General features: G+C 33.7%; 1 protein-coding gene across 1 annotated transcript; it reads left to right on the top strand.

Annotated features, from left to right (window-relative positions):
* The first annotated feature begins 5568 nt into the window (after positions 1-5568).
* Positions 5569-18231, top strand: LOC143055658 (uncharacterized). The gene is made up of 3 exons (XM_076228823.1): positions 5569-5987; positions 11045-11239; positions 17578-18231. Exons 1-3 carry the CDS (start codon positions 5600-5602, stop codon positions 18192-18194), a joined length of 1200 nt encoding a protein of 399 aa, XP_076084938.1. The 5' UTR covers positions 5569-5599; the 3' UTR covers positions 18195-18231.
* Positions 18232-20256: the final 2025 nt, after the last annotated feature.

Here is a 20256-nt window from a genome sequence, read left to right as displayed (position 1 = left end):
TATAATCATAAACAAATATAAGTATTGAGCATCCCTTTGTTCCAATGAAGTCACATCTAAACAATCATGTAGTTGAAATTATTTCTCAAATTAGTCCGTGACACTGACTATATAAATGCCACGGCGCCAATGCTCATATGAGGGGGGATAGGACCTTTATCGGGACTCCGGGATGGGGTGTTTTTAAGCTCGGGATTTCGGGATTGACCCTTTCAGGATCCGGGAATTCTTTTTTTCGGATTTTGGGATGTCGGGATTTACTTTATTTAAATTCGGGACCTCGGGATTTCGTGTTTTAAAGCCTGGGATTTCGGGATCAGGACCCCTCCTGCCCCCACCACATATACATGAGCCCCCGAACTCAAGGGCTTAAAAACATGAAATACCGAGGTCCCGAATGTAAAGAAATTTAAATCCCGACATCCCGAAATTCGAAATAGAATTCCAGGATCCCGAAAAGATCAATCCCTAAATCCCGAGCTTAAAAACATCCGATCCCAGTGTCCCGATAAATGTCTGACCCCACTCATGTATACATGCATGTATGAAAATAAAATCTCAGATTTATTAATTGTGTTAAAAAAAAGGTTAAAAATCTCATTGCATCATAAATTTGATAAAACATTATACAATAGAAGAAAGTCAATCTCATATCTTCAAAAAAAAAATTTTTTAAATTAAACTTGCTTTAGAAATACTAGTCAGTTATTTGTAAATAGTTTTTAGTTGGGCTTTTGCTTACCTCATGCTAACAAAATAAACATATACATTATTTTCTTTTTTTTTCAGCAGCCGAAACACATTCACTATATATTGCTGTTGCCGGTGAAATAGCCATTTCTAGAGATATTTTAAATTATTACTTATAAATAGGATTTTTGGTTAGTGTTGAAAAAAATCCATTGAAAAATAAAAACAGTTATTGAAGTTCAGGTCCGTTCAGGTCTCTTCATTTCACTGTTTAGATCCAAGTTTTGGAATAAAAAAATTTTTTTTTTTATTCATAACATTTTATTTTTTATTTTCATTTGTTACTATTTATCTTTTTAATTATGATTTTATGATAACACTCTCGAGAGATTGATCTCAGAATTCATTATGTGAGGAGCGTCTGCTGGGACGCCAAAATTAAAAAGTTCGCCAATAGACGACGTTTGGTTTAGAAATACCTCCGATTTTGAAGAACGTTGTAAACAAGTTCAAGGTAACGTTAAGCTCGTCCCGGTCGTTATATTGGTATATGTGTAACATACTGAATATTGCGATCGGGAACCAGTCTAGTTGAAGAGTTGCCACCGTCAATTGTAGATTTGACGGTCGCAAATGCAGTTTTACTGGCGACGCGTAGCGGAGACAGTAAAACGGAGATTTGCGACCGTCAAATCAAAATTGACGGTGGCAACTCTTCAACTACAGTACTGTTATTCCGATTCTAATGCATTTCAAAAAGATATAATACGATAAAACTTGGAAAAATGGCTTAATTTGACAAATAAAAAAAAATCCGCGAAACATCATGAATGATTTTGGCGCAAAGACGTCATGGGTAAACGTGACGTCATACAAATAAAAACTTACAAACTGGAAGTTATTACGTTACCTGTACACTTCAAATTCGGATAAAATAACATTAAAACGACGAATTCGAGGTAGGTGTTGTTTTTTTTTCCGATTATAAAGTAGTAATCGAACATTTGTTGATTCAATTATTTCAAAATGGTTGTTCCTCCATAGTTCCGCCTGGTCAACTGTGGATTTGACGGCAACTTTTAGCCAATGAAAAAAATTGTTACATACAAATTGCATTAGAATTTGTCTTATCGTCCTTCCCTACCCCTTTATCACCTTGCTCTGTCGCTCCGTAATTCTCGTATCAAGACTTCAAAACGAGACCAGGCATTATCAGCGACGTCACAATGTGAGAGGAGAAGTTATCAGCGACGTCACAATGCGAGAGGAGAAGTTATCGGTCGTCCCACTGTCTATATCACTCTGTTCAGCTCTTAATATTATTCCGTATCATGTCTTTGTGACGTCAAATACGTTGACCCGGCCTAAATAACTTTGACCCGGACATATCAGCGACGTCATAATGTTTGAACCGACGTTAATAACTTTGACCCGAACTTATCAAGTCATTTTTTGTGTGCTGGTGAAACAAAAAAAACACTTCTGAAACACGCAAATATAGCCCGATAAATCGATTATCAGATTATCTGCATATTGATATTGTAAAATATCAGCTGCTTGACATTATATGAAGGCTTTTTGATCTCGTTCGCTACGCTCACTCGACAAAAAGCTTCATATTATGTCTCGCAGCTGATATTTTACGATATCAACATGCAGATAACCTGATAATCGGTACTTATCAAGCTTGCTTTCGTCAAGCGTAAAACTGACTTGAGGAGAAAGAAAAGACCAGTATCAATAGAACGATAAAAAGATAATCGGGTGTTCTACGTATAGATATCGTAAAATATCAGCCGCTCAACACAATGTGAAACTTTTTATCTCGTTCGCTGCGCTCACTCGCCAAAAAGGTTTACATTGTGGCTCGCGGCTGATATTTTACGATATCAATGTGTAGAAAACCCGATAATCTATACTTATATTTGCGCCGACCTGCATTTCATTTGGTTTTTGTTTCCTTTCACTTGTGCAGATTTTGTCTTTCATTTGCGCCGATTATGTACAGGGTGGCGGGATTATTAGAATGGTGATCTTCTCTAGTTATTTTTATGTCCAATTTATGTTTTTTAATCTGTGCGTCCGTTCGTCCGTCCGTCCCGCTTCAGGTTAAAGTTTGACAATGAGACCACTTTCTTTTAGACACAAAAATTATGCTAAATTAATCAAGTTAAGGTCAGCGTATGCCTTAAACAATGAGAAAAACACACAAACTACATGAAAGCAAGCTATAACAGGGCCCTAAATTATAAATGTAAAACAATTCAAACAAGAAAACTACCTGCCTATTTTATGTTCAAAACGCATATGGTATAAAGCAACCAAAGACAACCATGGAATTACAAGCGTGTGATTCGGGAATGGACTGAGTCAAAGTGTTGTCGCTGACACAAACAGTACAACAAAAGTACAAATAATAAAAAATGATGAAAAAACCTTAACTCGTCCGATGACAGAGCATGTATAGTAAATGCGCGATGTGTGCCAAAACTTGTATCATAGTTAAAATTATCCCTTAACGATAGTAGAAAAGATTACATACATAGAATGATTAGATTTCTTATAAAGGTGTCCATCCTTTTGTGCGAGAAAATCACCTATCAATTGTGTGTTTCGATTTTTAAGACCGTAAACTTTAATTTCAAGTTTAAACATGTTCAACATATTTTCCCATAACTCATATAGAAAACGCATATTTAGAGAGCTTTAATCTCAATATGCTGTTAAAAAATTTCGGAATGCAAAGTAAATTAAAATATTTGTGTTCTATAAGAGTAGGAATTCAAGTGTTTGCTTATTATTTATTTGAATCTGAGACTCATATAAATAATAAGCCGTTGTCCGGTGAACGAACTTGTTTTCCAACCACCCACAAAACTCCTTTTGAACGCTGAAGTTAAATAATCAATTATAATGTAATGCGATTATGATTTTTTTTATTTGACCAAACCGGGTTATGCATTTTGCAATCTATGACGAAACCGGGTTGTATACATTGATGAAACCGGCCAGTTCCATTTTGACATGACTCATTTCTTTTGTTCCATACACAGAGATACAATTATGGAGATGCTCATAATAACTAAATTTGCAATCTCCGTGTCAATATCTATCTTCCCGTACCTTTCTTTCCGTACAATGTGAACAATTTAACGAGAAATTAAACAATTTCGAGGCAAGGTTCACTCAATTCGTCATTTTGACATGCATTTTGACTTATTTCTCCGTTAATATAGAACGGTTGTAGAAAATATTGCATCTCACAATAGAAAATAGTTGTATATGTATATATATTCTTCGATATCATAAAGAAAATAAAAAAATAAGGAGAAACCTACCTTTCTTTTGTCTATTGGTGTTCCGTCATTGTGCCGGATGTTAGATACCATCGAGTCCGAGCAAATTTTGCCGGTGTGGTTTAGACACAGTGAGTATGGGACCTATGGTGATAGGATCATTATCAAGTTATACAAATATATATACAAACACACATACATACATACATGGAGACAAACATATAAACATACATGCATAAACAAATAAACATGAATACATAATAAACAAAATGAATGAATGAATGAATGAATGAAGGAATGAAGGAATGAAGGAATGAAGGAAGGAAGGAAGGAAGGAAGGAATGGATGAAGGAATGAATGAATGAAGGGGGAGGGAGGTTGGGAGGGAAGGAAGGAAGGAAGGAAGGATTTAGTTTAAGTAAATATGTTAAATTTCGCTATGCGTCTGAGCAAGGTTCAATAAGATTACTGCTTGGACCTGGGTCCCATTTTTTTAGGGTTTTAGTAGGTAAATGTGGAAGAATGAATGAATTTCTCCAATCTAAATACAAAATTATGTTAATTAATATAAAATAAACAAAACAAAAGCTTTCAGTTCAATCGTTCAAGCAGGATAATGCATGCCCCGAGCATACCGTTTTTCGATGTAAAAAAGGGGGTGCCCAGGGCTAAATGGTCAGCATACCTGTTGGGTTGCTACATTAATATGAATTATAAAGGCGTGGTGCAGTATCTAATACGTGCTTCACCATTAAACTAAGGTGGGCAAAATAGACTTTTTTGACATTTCGGTAAATTGGAAATTTCACACTTAATTATTTCAGAACTTTATGAGTCTGTCCTTGGAGGGTGGTTCAAGGGTCTATATTGGCTTGTTGGTACAAAAATAATAAATTCCTGTACTGTATAGTTTGCTTGTATTTCTTCATAAATTATGCCATTTATTAAAGAAAACGAGTTTTCAAAATGTAAACATTGAATAATCAAATCTCCAAAAGAAAAGACTTCAAAAAATGAGGCTCACAAATTGGTTCCAGGCTCCTATTTATTTCTATACACTATACAGTATTTCAACTAAAATTAACAAAATGTGACGTCAAAATGCCGCTTCCCTATATTTCGTTGGCTCTAATGAGAACTGGTCCCAGAGGGTATAGTGCTTGCTTACTCAGACTGGTTAAATTTTCGGGGTACGTTGACAGTCGAAATTTTTCAATAGGTCCCCCTTCATGAGACTCTATGATTTTGCAAGGTGTTTCCCACAGTTATTTCCCCTAAGTACCAATCAAAATAATGTATCATTACTCAGCCTTCAGATAACTTTTTTGCATAAAATCTTTTGGTTTCCTGATCGAAAGTCAGTCTATTTTCTAAACTGAAAACAAATTTCTTCTCTTTTTAATAGGAGTGCCACACATCACATGCAAACTTGCAGCACTATTTCTTATAGAACTATCTTCGTACGGTACCCCAATAAATAGGTACCTTGAACCATCTAATCGATGACTTCCCGACATATTTTCCCGAATAGTTGATAGTTCGTTGTTGTTATATTTTGTATCGGTAGGTATTTAGATGTTCCATTCTGGTCACTACGTCATACATCAAAATCGATGATGGCATGTTCCAGTGCGGAGACAGAACCCGTAAAGAAAAAACGTAAAACTGGGCGAGATGACAGTGATATATTTGATGAATTCCATAGTAAATTCTTAACAGAAAATCCCTCTTTTGTAGACGCCGTTAATAAGTTCAAGCAAGAAATCACAGCACTTGGAGCCTATGAAATAGGATCATGCAACGCTGCTGACCCGGACAATGGTTACTGCTTCACAAAGGCAGACTGTACTCTAAAGCCCACCCAAAGGACATTTGCTTTTGGCAATCTTTTTATTGAAGCATTTAAAATGTTGAAGAATTTTATCACAAAGAAAGAAATTCCAACAGACAGTCAAACGAAAATGACACTGGAGCTCCTTGTCAAGTTCTTGCTAAATGAAGGTAATTATGTAGAATACGGTAAGAAATATCCTTGACAGGGACCATTTGCAGTCTTTCCCAAATACCGATGGCCCAACCCACAAATACACGTCAGAATAGTCCTATGAATCTTGAAGCGTTGAGTGCCACACTTTCTGCATGTTTACGAAATCTTCCAAATCAGTTCAAATCTTTATCAAGTCCATATTGTTGAAACGTAAGTTTGCAGGATAAATGTCAAGCTAGAATAATTTTAGAATGAAAAAAGTCTTGCTACATACATGACATATGAACTATATTCTAATGATTGTCTTCAAGGGACATATTTATTTCAGAAAGAACATGAAAATTTTCATAGAAAATTTTCTTTTGAGAAGTGAAACAATTCGCAATAGTTCCCAGTATGATTAATGTTCAAAGCTAGTGCTATTCCTTCAACATGGGCCAACTCAAGGGTTGAATAGGGTATAGAAACAGGGTCTTCCCATGGTCTTCCTCCGACCTGCAGTAGAAACCTTGGTACTTTTTGGTGTCCGTTTGGCTGTGCAGGATAAAAAAAAAATATGCAGTCACGTCCAGTCAGAAAAGGGACTTAAATCTAATACCTCTTGTCGGGAAAGTGCCACATTGTCCATACGCCAAAGAATCCCTGCATTAACTCACTTTTGGGTCTGCACAATAGGAATGTTCGCAAATCTCATCTGTGATGTCATATTCACTAATTTGCATCTCATTAAGTGTCATTTTGGTTGGCAAGTAAATAAACTAATAAACAATGGCCAATTACTCGATAAAAATCCCAATTTTTAAACTTTAATTGCTTTGTTATTTCTAGATCAATTTTGGGTCTGTAAATTGAATTTTGGATGAGATTCAATGGCGAGTTTTATATACATATGTCATGTATGTGGAAAAATGAATTTATCATAGAATTTAGAAAATTCGTCGGTGTATTTTTGAAGAGTTTGAAAATGGACCTTAATTTACATACACTAAATAACTGAATATTTATTTCAGAAGTTTACCATGACTTTGTACTTTAAAAACATTTTTTAGAACCAAACGATTTTTTAAATTAACTTAAATAATAAAAAAGTTATGATTATTTAAAGTTGAAATTCCACGCATCTTTCTTTATTTTTTGCCCACCATAACAAGATCACAGGTAACCTGTGACGTCACGGCGAACATTCCAATTGCAGGTGGTCATTGCATGGCTAATTATTTACCCAATCCCGGACGGTGCACCCACTATTTTCACAATGGCAGTCAGTATTTTCTGCTCTTCGGTTTTCACTTATTGTTGCGCGTTCTTAATGTGCAACTGACAGTTACATCTGGATGTTTTAATGCCAACAATCAAATCAATATGAGGCAGAAGCTTTGTTCGGATTCAGAACGAACTTGACTGCATATTTGTACATCCAAATTTTGATCGAACGTGACTTCGTATTTGTACATCCCAATATGGACACCACTTACTGTTTGGAATTCAAAAGTCACCATTTATTCGAACATTAAATATTCTAAAAGGCTTTTGACTTGGGTACTTGGGTAGGTCAATAGAAAAGAAAAATGTTGCACAGATACAATAAGATAGTTTGCTCTTGATATAGTAAACATAATTTCGACTTATTTTATGGACAAGTGGCTTTTTCATTCGGACAAGTATGTTTTATAACTACTTGTCCGATGGGACAAGTTGGTAAAATAGTTAATGTCGAGCCCTGAGCCCCCCCCCCCCCCCCCACCTCAGTAAGAAAATGTTTGGTGCCTACTACAACTTTAATTTATCGTAAAAACACAAAATTATTTTCCTTGTGTACATGTATGTACGATAAAAACAAATAAAACATTTTGAGGTTATTGAACACGATGTTTCTTTTTAAAATTTATCATTAATCCAAAGCCAAGTCATACATTTTTTGTAGAAAATTGCATTTTTAAATCAATTCACAGAAAATGACAAAATTACATTTTAAACAAATTATTTCTCAGAAGGACAACACCTTTAGGCTGATTAATATATAATCTTATCTTTTTGGCTTAAGGCAAGTTTTTCCAATCAATTGAAGTAAACTTATTGCTTGCGGCTAACGAAACAGTCATCTTTAGTAACCTCTGCAGTTGCCCAAAATACCACCATCTGCACAAAAACAGGGTTGGCAAAAAGTTCCCAGGGAAATACAGGGAATTCCCAGGAAATACTGGGAAATCCCGGAAATACTGGCAAATATAAATTTGATGGTAGATAAGTTTAATATATAGCATAATGATTCATAGTATATCTCTGTAAATTGCAAAAATTAGAATTTCATAACTTTATATAATTTGTGACACCAGAACTTTTTATCCTATAGTCTGACTAATATTGTAAATGGATTTTTCCCTAATCATTCATCCCCTCCAAATAAAATAATTAGTCTTATCACTGCAATCCTGACATTACATTTGCTAATAATGGTTAAAAAGTTTGCTGCATTTATTTTGTGACTAAAATTCTGGGGTTAGTTTCCTAATTTCCCTAAGGGAGCTACCATTTGATTTTTATGGGGGGGGCTAGGATGAAAAATTTTGTCCTGCATTTTTTTTTAGTTGTAATCTCTGTCCTGCCTTTTTATTTTTCACTCTATTCGGTCTTGCCTTTTTTTTTTTTTTAGTTTATCCTGACTTTTTTTTACCTAAATTGTCGTCCATACTTTTTTTTTTGCAAGTGTCACATCCTGCCTTATTTTTTTACTCAAAACTCCTGTCCTGCCTATTTTTTTCAAATTTCATCCTAGCCCCCCCATAAAAATCAAATGGTAGCTCCCTAAGTAAAATGGACTATATATGCTCAAATTTGGTTATTCGTGTCCTTGAATAGATGTCTTTTTTTTTTGGTGTTCTTTATTGAAACTCTAAACATGAAACTTATTTTGGACTACTTAATGTATTAACATTGAAGTTGGCACTAAAATTCATATGCAAAGAATTTAGTATAAACATGAAAAATGTGATAAAAGTCAGTGCTAAGACGGATGAATTACAAAATCAAAGAAATAAGTGTCTGGAAAACCACAGGTACCTCGGGGGTCGGGATTGAGTTTTCGGCCCTCCCCCTTTTTTGTAAGTCAGGATTTTTTTTTCATTTGTAATGTTTTCAATTATTTCAGTGTTTATCTCTGTTAAAATTACACACATATACTTTAAATACTGTTTGTTTACTATCCACCGCAAGGTTACTATCTGCCACGGTTGGCATCTTCTCCATAAAACATTTTGATAAATCTACTTTCATGGTAACCCAATCAATTACAATAAAATAAATACTTTAATATTGCTTAATAATGCAGATGTAAAATTATTTACAAATTGAATGCAGTACGTCTTTCTGTTTAATTTTTAGTCAAAGGTGTGTTATTTATTCCTTTCTCGACATAGATCTCTCATTTCAAACTTAAAGGAACGGAAGTCGTCATTTGATGCTATGTTAGAATACTAGATAGGGAAACCCATCTCCATTTAGGAATAAAGTGTTTGATTGCCGCTTTTATTTAAATCCCCGTTGGATTTTTAACAATAATCGACCTTTCCAATGCTAAAATTTTCATTCCAAATACAGTGCATTGGTTTGGTGCATTAATCCAATATTTTATTCACTTGTAAACATGCGCCTTTTTCACTCGTAATTCTCTTGCTTTTTCATGCAGCATAATACATTCGGAATTCAATATTTATTTATAAATATCTTCGATGACGACCTCCATTCGTTCAAGTTTGAAATGAGAGATTTACGTGGAGAAAGGAATGAAAAACACACCTTTGACTAAAAATTGCAACCCGTTAATAGATACTTAAATATAATCTTTAGATACCAGTGGAAATATACAAAATATTAAAAAAAAATTAAATTTATTCCGAAAATAATGAAAAGTATGAGTCATTCCCTCTTTGAAACAAAAGAATATGGCAATTCAGATATGACACCAATAGTAAATGCTGTTAAAAAATATAGGTCCACCGAATATTACTCGCATGTTCACTTTAAAACATTAATGTTTCCTAAATTTTCTTCAATTACTTTCCAATTATTTTTGACAAAAAATATGAATTACATTTAATAATACAAAACCAAAATGACTTCTTTTTGCAGATGATGGTAATTTGGGCAACTGCAGAGGTTACTTAAGATGATAGTTTCTTTAGCTGCGAGCACCAACTTCACTTTCAATTGACTGGAAAAAACTTCCCTAAAGTAACAAGATGACATTATAATAATCAGTTTACAGATGTTGTTCTTCTGAGAAATAATTTGTTTTAAACGTAAATTTGTCATTATCTGTGAATTTATTTTTTGTATTTAGAATTGTAATTTTTTACAAAAAATGCATGACTTGGCTTTCGATCAATAATTAATTTCAAAATGATATATTATGTTCAATAACCTCCAAACAATTTTAAAAATTTCTTTTTATCGTAAATACCCAAGAAAACTTAATTTTGTGTTTTTATAGGACCGCAGGTTAATGGTTTCCGTATGATAACTTGAGTTCTGATTGAGCAAATGGAATTAGATTTTAACACAAGGTATATAATCACAAAACACAGCTTGGGATTGTATTTGGGGGCAGGAATTTTTCAGGATACTCTCAGGGGCTGAATATCAGCCCCATTCCCAATGAAAAAAAGCTTATTATTTTCCCAAAATGGCCTTAAAATTCCCAGTGCGTCCATGAAAAAAAAAGCTTAAGTTTATCATCCGATCCGGCGATCATAAGTCATAACGAACTGTTTAAACTGGAATCCGCTTGTATTTGATCATCTTTGAGCGGATTGTAAGAATTCAGCCGAGAACTAGCTTACTTACAGTTCCGGGTATGACAGAAGAGTGCAATGGATTTTAATTCAGAAATCCATAAAAGCAAACATTATGGACTCGTCATGGGCAAAAGTCATGAGTCCCTGGACTTGCTTGAATTCCTTAGTGAGAACCCTGAATACATTATACTGCTTATATGACATACATGTGCTTATAGATAGTAGATACTTTGTACATGTGTATAGGCTGGTAAACTAAATTTCCTTTACTTTTTCAGAAATCCAAGAAGGATTGTCACGTACAAAGGAATGTGATGATGAAACTGAATTAACAGTACTGCTGGCCTTCCATTTATTTTCTCAGCTTTCCACATCACCCTACTTCACAATTGATAATAGAAAGGCCAACCAGATCAAAGTATGTCCATGTAGAAAGAGACATGGACAAATTGTATATGGTGATACAAGCATAGGTATAATTTTTTCTTACTAGTCATACAAAACATAAAAGTAGGCTTGTCTTGTTCAAGATAGTGTCAATTTTTAGCTCACATGTACATGTTAAAAGCAGCATGCCCATTGAATTTTATCAATGGGGGTTCATGCACCTTCTGCCCTTCCATTTTGAGCATGCACAGAAATTTTTGAGGGTACATGTAACAACATTCACTTATCGACTTTAAAATAGACTAATACTGGAAAAAGACAGTAAATAATAATTACTGCACTTCTAGATAGAAATATGGTCATTCACAGTCGATTGAAAGAGTTGATATAGGGTTTCATTAAAAGAGTGTAGAACTGTGCATTTGGGATCTGACAGTATGCGACTGCATATTTATACATCCCAGTCAGCCATACGGACAACCTAACATAGGCTGGTTCAAGAAAGGCAATATTAATATATATGTACCTACACATGACCTAGGACTGATACCTTTAATCCATTGTCCATAAAATTTTACAAAAATCTTCTCCTCTGAAACTACCAGGCCAAATGAAACCAATCTTGTTCACAATCATCCTTAGGGTATCTACTTAAAAAAAAAGTCAGTTGGTTGACCAACATGGCCGCCAAAGGTTCAGATTTGTCGGATACCCTTGCATAGGGGTGATTGCCTATAAATGACAATTTTTGGCAAATTTTAATGCTTTTGACTATTATTCATAATTCATAAACTATAATAAATTGAAAAAAATATATACCGGTATTACAAATATGTTCAGCAATAAAAGATCTACAAACAAAGTGTCCGAAATGATCAGAACACTCATTATTGGAGTTGTTGCCCTTTAATGTTTATTTTTGCCTCATTTTAGTGCTTGAAATAAATATCTTCTAAACTGTTATCATGGTTATAGATAGATTGAAAGTTTGAACAGCAAAATGTTAAGTAGGAGAAGATCTACAAATAAGCCTGTAGGTCTGAAATCATCTCAAATCAAGATTTAGACAAAAGTTGAAACCAGATGAGCCACACACGTCACACTTAGTTGTTTTGATTTTGTGTTTTTTTTAAATTGACATAATAGTTTTTTCTTAAGGAATAAGCAAGATTTTGTTTATAAAAAAAAAGAAAATGTAGCTAAAAAAAAGAAAAGAAATCGACAATGATTTTTGTTTGAAATTAGCAAATTTTTTATTTTTAACTGATGTTCTTGGCTATAATCTCATAAACTATAATAGATAGCAAAAAACTTTAAATTGCAACAATGTTCAGCAATAAAAGCTATACAAACAAGTCAAATGACCAAAATGATCAGACCACTCATTATTGGAGTTATTTCCCATAAAAGTTGATTTTGACCGATTTAAGTGTTTTTTTTAATAAATATCTTCTGAACAGTTATAGATAGATTGAAATTTTCAATGCCAAAAATGTTAAGTAGGATAAGATCTTCATATAAGTGTTTAGGTTGAAATCATCCTAAAATGAAGATTTAGACTAAATTGAAACCAAGTGAACGACACAGGCTCCTTGGAGTGCGTCAAAACATGTTTCCATCCACACTTGCCCCCAGCTTGCAGAGTAAACATGTTGGGAGGTGGGGGTAATGTAAAAATGATTTTTCAAGATATTTCATTGCATATATAGGCAGACAAAGCACAAAAGAAACCCTAAGTAGATTTATATGCCAGCTATGCTGGCACTTATGGTAGAAGCATCGTTTTGGGACAAAGAACGATAACTCTTTCTAGACGACCCATCTGAAAAGTTTCGTCACTCTCGTAAAATCTCGTACGATTATTTTTTTTTAATGGCGGCCAAATTTAACGTTTTAACGCGATCTTAATTGACTAAATGGAACAGATCGGAATAATTTCGATGTTAACTACGACATTAATTTTTATTTGTTTGATATAACAAGAATTCAGAAATTTTGGTAACTTGTGTGGCTTCTTTAAATTTTATTGTACCACGGAAATTACCGAAGTTAGGACAACAACATCGATCTGACGCCATGTTTTGTCTGCTTCAACATTCCATTATCAGTGAGGTCAAAACAAATTACCTAAAAATCACAGGTACTTCATTTAAAAGTAACAAAATCATAGTAAACGATTACATATTTAGCGTAAAAGTTCCGTCCAGGCATGGGAACACAGAAAAAACTTCTGCAGGCAATACATTTCGGATTTTTTGTTATGGCCATGCGGCATGCGGGTAAACTCCGGTGCACTGGTTGACCATGAATACTTTTGTTCATCTGCCACATTATTCCCCACATCAAGGAAAAATGATAATTATACTGTTGAATGTGATCACTGTTATTTATGTAGTCAATGACGAATCCAGAATTTTTCATAAGGAGGGCCTGCTGACGGGGCGCTCTAGTCATGCTTCACTGCCTTCAGTGATTACCTATATAGGTGTAATACCACCATTGATTTTCCCCTATTAGTCTTTGTTAAATTTGCACTTTTCAAAAAATTATGCAGAATTTATCTTTGTTTCAAATAAAGAATTACTTGGCATGAGTAAAGTTTTATCCTGTCCAGTTCTATAGAAAAAGTTTCACATAACATTTCATTGCATATAAGAAAATAACCATCATTGGAAGTTAACCAATCAAATTTCTCCCCTTATTCTATCTGTGTTCAAGGTTTAGTCACCATGTAACCTCAAGATTACAAAATTTTCTATAGAAATCACAAATAAAAAATAATGGTGTTTTGAAATACCCAAGACATATGTTTATGACACAGAAATAGTTTTACTGCAATAAAATGTAGGATTAATTACCTACAACGGTCAAATTCAAGGGAATATTTTTTTAGACCTACTTTCGTATGCAACCGGATGTGACGTACCATGATTTGGTGGTATTACACCTATAGTCAACAATTTTTTCCCATGAAAAGGGGGGACCGTCCCCCCTCTGGATCCTATGGTAGCCCACAGACTAATTTAAAACTTAACAAAAGTTTTAAACATGAAAGAATATTCAAATAATTCACAATCTTTTTATTCTGTACTTCCTTTGGCAAACTCGCGACAAATCTTTTCATTGATTACAAAATGTATGTCACACCTTATACAGTCCCAGGAGATGGAAACTGTTTTGTTTTCTCTCTCTTAGTTTAATCATAAAAGGAGACTTGAGTCTGAGTAGTACATTTAGAACTGAGTTACTGTATATATGGTATGCTCCCATATTGTCCAAAATTGTATTTTATGGGAAGATGGAGTTATGATAACCAATGAGAATACCATGACTTTGATAGGTATATACAGGGCATGTTACTTGGAAGTGTGTGGGGTACATCTAGCTGCAGCAGACTAGTCACCTGCATATTTTATGCACCAGTTTAAACCTGTCAGATAAAAAAATTCACTCTACCAAGTACTTTATCACTATATCACTATCAGGTTCACATTATATTTCAACCTATATTTATATTTAGCAATACACACTTATGGTAATATAACATCACAGTACCAAAATTGTACTCAGAAACCAAATTGCACCTTTTTAGTAAAAAAAACTTCAAAAATCTTGCAAGTTTTCTTTCACCATTTGGAGTTCTCTTATTATCATCTTCTTATGATGAGCAAATTAAATTTGTTACCAGCATCCTTTTCTTCAAAAAGTAATAGTTAAAGCATGGAATAATATCAAATTGTTCGAAATATTTGAAGAAATAAAACAAAATCTGTTTATATCCCAGTTTTAAAGATTTGAAATTAACCATACATGTAATGTATCATCATGATGGATTGTTTGGATGTAATTTCAATCCTCTTTTTCAATGACTCTACATGGACTCAAAATTAAATTGGTGTAACTATATTGTAAACAAGGAAAGTCTACAAAATAAGCAAAGAATAAACTTTTCTCTGGTACATAAAAAAAAAAGTTGAGGACAATTTAGGTGCAATTTGGGTATTCTCATGTTAGCAACTTCACAACAGAACTACAAATTTATTTTAATGACAAAAAAGAGTACAAAATTAAAGGCAATAAAATGTTCTGCCACGCATAGCCTGATAGGACCACAGATGTATATTAAGCATATAAAAAACACCAAATTTTTTATGTCAGTTGAAATCAAACATATTTTAATTTTGGATCCTTTAAACTTCAATATGGACTAATTTGAAAACAGTTATCAGGTGAATCCACAAATTTCTATTAAAGCAGAAGTCTCTAACTACATATCTTCTTAATTTCATATGATAATAAGTCCTACAAAAATATTGAAAATGTGTACATTTAATTTTTTTTGTAGCTTCTCTCATGTGAAAGCAGTACCTTTTTGGTCACTATTTATGTGTTGCGTCTAAATAAGAACTGTAACACTTTATACTGACCGAACAGGTTAAACAAATACTTCTGAAGAAACCGAAAAAGAAGACAACTTGAAACAGCACCAGCCATGCCAGTATACATGTATAAACTCAGATCAGAATAGCATGGACAATACAGGGGCGGATCCAGCCATTTTTAAAAAGGGGGGTTCCCAACACAGGACAAAGGGGGGAGGGGGTCCAACTACTATATGTCCCCATTCAAATGCATTGATTGGCAAAAAAAAGGGGGGTTCTGACCCCTGGAACCCCCTTTCAATTTCAATGCAATATGTTAATTCTATGTCCTTGTGAATACATGTACATCTTGAGGAAAGTTATCAATAAATCTGCAGATAATGCAATTTTATCAAGAGTTTTGTACATTTTCTGTTATAATTTTCATACAATCAGTGAAACATTTGGAATTAAAGGGAAAGAAGATCCTTTTGCCTCGCACTGGCGCATGTCAATTGTGAATATATACTTACCAAATGTATTTTCTTTATCTTGATACTCACAGAGACATTATCAAGAAGACAAGTACATATCATAGGAAAAATACACAAATTACAGATAAAATATTTAAAACACCCTATTTTAAGTACATCTCCTGCCAAATCAGTATTTGTTGCATCTATATATATACTAGATAAGTATAATCAATGTAAATAAGGTAATTTTTGGAAGAAAAACCCAAAATAAAAAAAAAAATACCCCCAATAATGTTGTACCATAACCCCAAAATCAATTCTAATCTTCCTTTTGTGTATTGAACCTCCTAGTGAAATTTCATGGAGATCCATTATCTTATACTCAAGTTATTGTCTAAAACCAAATGTGTCTTCTTGAAAACAACTATGACATGATTAAGCATTACTGGAAAGCAAATTTTTGACATGCTTGTATTTCCCATTTCCATTCTCAATTTTATTTTGCTGTCATATAAGAACTTGAAAAGTAAGCTACACCATGTACATGTATAAACAAAAACAAATATATGCAAGAAATGACATAAAACCATAAAACCGACTCTGATTTAATAGTACATGATATTTATGTAGAACTCACAAACTTGAGATGATCAGAAATACAAATGGTTTTTATTCGAGTCAGATTTTTATTACCGAAACCCTTCAGCAATATCAATTAAAATTATTTAGTCAAAATTTAACACTAGTATTAAGGTTTATCATAACAGTCAAATTGGCAAATATGGCCTTAATAATAATTATCACCTAAAAAAATACTGTGTACAGACTGACATATGTGCTGTTTGGGAAGTTTTTTAGTTTTTAGATATATAAAAGTTAAATTTATTTTGCATACCTGAAAGATAAAGTCATTTTTGGTAAAGATCTGGATTCAAAATATTTTTTTTGTCCTATGCTTGAACAGATTTTTTTTCATCAATTTTGGAATCAGAATTTTTTTCAGGAAAAATAGCATAACCCCTCATGCCTTTTCAAGTTCTGTGTTTGTTCCCTAAACATTTTCCATCTGAACTTTCTTTTAGACATAAACAATACATTAATGTAGCCTTCGAGATTTGTTCTGAACATGCATGAAATATTTGCCACTGGATGTTAAACAACAAACAACCATCAATACATAGGACATTGTCTTAGGCAGCAACCATTTGATTTTCTGGGGGGGGGGGGGGGGCTATGGTTTTTTTTTCTGTACAAACTTTTTTTTTCACCTGCGGCGAAAAACAATCTATTTTTTTCGCGACAAGTTGAAAACAATTTTTTTCTTTCAATTTTAGCATTACATATAGTGGCAGCTGAGGGTGAAACAAACATTTTTTTTTTCTCAGAATCAAAAACAAATTATTTTTTTCTCCAAAAACCGGAAACAAACTTTTTTTTCCAAAAAAACCATAGCCCCCCCCCCCCCCCCCCAGAAAATCAAATGGTTGCTGCCTTAGTGTAAAGCTGGCATTTAAGGTAGCGCCTTCCTCATATTATAATATTGAATGATCTAACTGCTTTTCTAGTTCTACCTTTAATTTACTTTAGGTAATCTAAATGTTTGGCATGGCTATTTGGATTTGATCATGGAAGGTGCAGATGTCATAATTGATACTATTGATGGAGAACAAGAAACTTACAAAGATGTAGAGTCAGCTGTAGAAGTTAATCAGAGGCATTTTGAAATGAATGACAATTCTGCTGGAAGTAGTTTGGTACAGGTAGCAGCAAAAACAATAGTTTATTCCTTTTACTACAAGCAGGTACATCCTGACCATAGCAATACTCTTATACCTTGTATTGGTGTTTCACATTTAGGATTGATTTTTTATTTTTATGATTCTGTAAATGATGTACTTCTTGGGAGTACACATTTTCCGTTGGCTGCATCCTCTCCATTTCAATTAAGTTTTACAGCAGTCATTGGTGTTTGGTTAATATTGAATCACAAACATCTCTGTAATGGCCTTTCGCTGATTGATCTTAAGGAAGTACCAAAAGCACGCTTTACAGATGTTGCAAAAAGCAAAATTGATATCTACAAAAGAGAATTGAAAAGAGGCCAGGTTGGAACAAGCTTGAAACGTTTTAATGTGTTAAGTCTTGACCCACTTACATTTGTTAATTCAAAATTCTTTTTGTCTCCTGAGCTAGAAGACCTCTGATGATGCATTTATAATAAAAGTTTGGCTAGTCAAAAAATTTTGTTTTTATATATAATTTGCTGTAAATTCATTTGTTTTCTTCCATGTGCATTTATACAGCTTCAAAGTTAAGGGTGAAACAATTCACCGTATGTATCGAAATCGCGATATTTTCAAGGACGATTCGGTTTACGGTACAAGGAGGCCCCTTAGGATATAAACGATATGGTAAGAAAAATATTTGGAGAAAGATAGAAATAGTATTAAAATCGAGTTTTCTTCTTTTGCTGGCAATTAATTAAAAATATTTTCAATCTCTTGAATCGTTTTATTTACGCTTTTAAAATTGTTCCATCAAATTTCCACATTAAGCGACCTCATAAACGTAAACAACATGGAGCGCCTATGATAGAGATTGAACAGCTAAGACCCCTGTAAAAGTTTGCTTTAGAAAGTATCACGGTTCGTATCGTTATGCGGGCAAAATATCGCAATATGTATCGTTTGTAGAAAATGTGTATCGTTACACCCCTATCCAAAGTTCTTGAATTTCATGCAAAACTGCAATAACAGCCAAAATAACCTCATTTTCAGATCTTGTCATTTAATTTTAGATATGAGCAAAGGCCAGACCCAAAAAGATATTTTGCATTTATGTGTCCTACATAAAGATGTTCAGCTAGGTGTGTGCAAGATTTTCATTATTAGCTCATCTGGCCCAAAGGGCCAAGTGACCTTTTCTCATCACTTTTTGTCCGTCGTCGTCCGTTAAGTTTTACAAAAATCTTCTCTGGAACTGCCAGGCCAAATTGCCATAATCATCCTTAGAGTATGTTGTTTCTTATTAATATCATATGTCCTTGCCAGTCAAACAACATGGGCGCCCGGGCAAAAAATAGAACATTGGGGTAAAATGCAAATATTGATTACTATCTTGAAAACTGTTGCAGATAGAGAAATTCTGACACGGGCAAAAATGTTGAGAATGACAAGCTCTAACTAAGAAACATTTAGGCCAAAAGTGCCGGATGCCCCTACATAGGGGTTATTGCCCATAAATGACCATTTTTGTCAAGCTTAACGATTTAGCTATTACCGATTATACTATAATAGTTAGGGAAAAACTTTGAATTGTAAAATTGATCAGCACTTGAATCTCTGCCAAATATTTAATTTTATCAAATTAATCAGATGGCTCCTTGTCGAAGTTATTAATGTTGATTTTTGACCGATTTTAGTATTTTTATACGACTGCAAAAATTTGCTGTCGTATATTGGTATTGCCCCTGGTCGTCGTTGGCAGTGTCGGTGGCGTTGTCCGGATTAATGGTATCTGTGCATTAACTTGAGTTCTGATTGAGTAAATGCTATGAAATTTTAACAGAAGGTATATAACCATAAAATACAGCTTGGGATTGTTTTTGGGGTTATGCCCCCGCTGGTTCATGAAATAGGGGTCAAAAGAGGTAAAATAAGTGTTTATGGTAATTTTCACGGCCGTCATTCGGTTAACCGAGGGAATGTCGGTTGAGAGTAATTTAACGTGTGGATAAATGCGAGATTGGTCGGTTGATTGAGTTGGTTAGTGTCTGATGATCAAATGTTATCGGAAATATTCAGAACAGGTCAGTGCATTTCATTAGTTTTTAATGACCATGTTATTTATTTTGAAATAAATTTCATATCTGGCAAAATCGTACAAAATAAGGAATCCAATGATGGCTTCACTGTCAAATTTGATTATCTTTATAGTCGAGTTAATTAAAAAGGCAACTTAGGCCAGGATTTTTTAATTTGTTGGTTTACGGATCCGCCGACCTGATTTTGTCTATTTCCAGAATAAAAATAAAATTGACTTTTCATGCTTTTTCATTCCCGCCGACCCTAACAAATGCATTATCCCTGAAAAATAAATAAATTATCCTTTTTTTATAAAATGAAATGCATTAATCACTAACAGAATTAATAACACTTTCTGTTCTGAAAAAATGAAACTTCCAGTTTACGTTTCTAAAAATAGATAAATCAATTATTAATGACCTTGACATGTCGTTTGGACAAATATTTTTGTGGAACGAAACCC

The sequence above is a fragment of the Mytilus galloprovincialis genome, chromosome 12 (genome assembly GCF_965363235.1).
Source record: "Mytilus galloprovincialis chromosome 12, xbMytGall1.hap1.1, whole genome shotgun sequence".
NCBI lineage: Eukaryota > Metazoa > Mollusca > Bivalvia > Mytilida > Mytilidae > Mytilus > Mytilus galloprovincialis.
This window is presented reverse-complemented; position numbering and strand designations above follow the sequence as displayed.

Excerpts from the sequence above, each read along its gene's own strand:
- LOC143055658 (XM_076228823.1), top strand. The coding sequence starts at position 5,600 with ATGATGGCATGTTCCAGTGCGGAGACAGAACCCGTAAAGAAAAAACGT. Across the intron at positions 5,988-11,044 it reads CAAGTTCTTGCTAAATGAAG|AAATCCAAGAAGGATTGTCA; the intron begins GTAATTATGTAG and ends TTACTTTTTCAG. Across the intron at positions 11,240-17,577 it reads ATATGGTGATACAAGCATAG|GTAATCTAAATGTTTGGCAT; the intron begins GTATAATTTTTT and ends AATTTACTTTAG.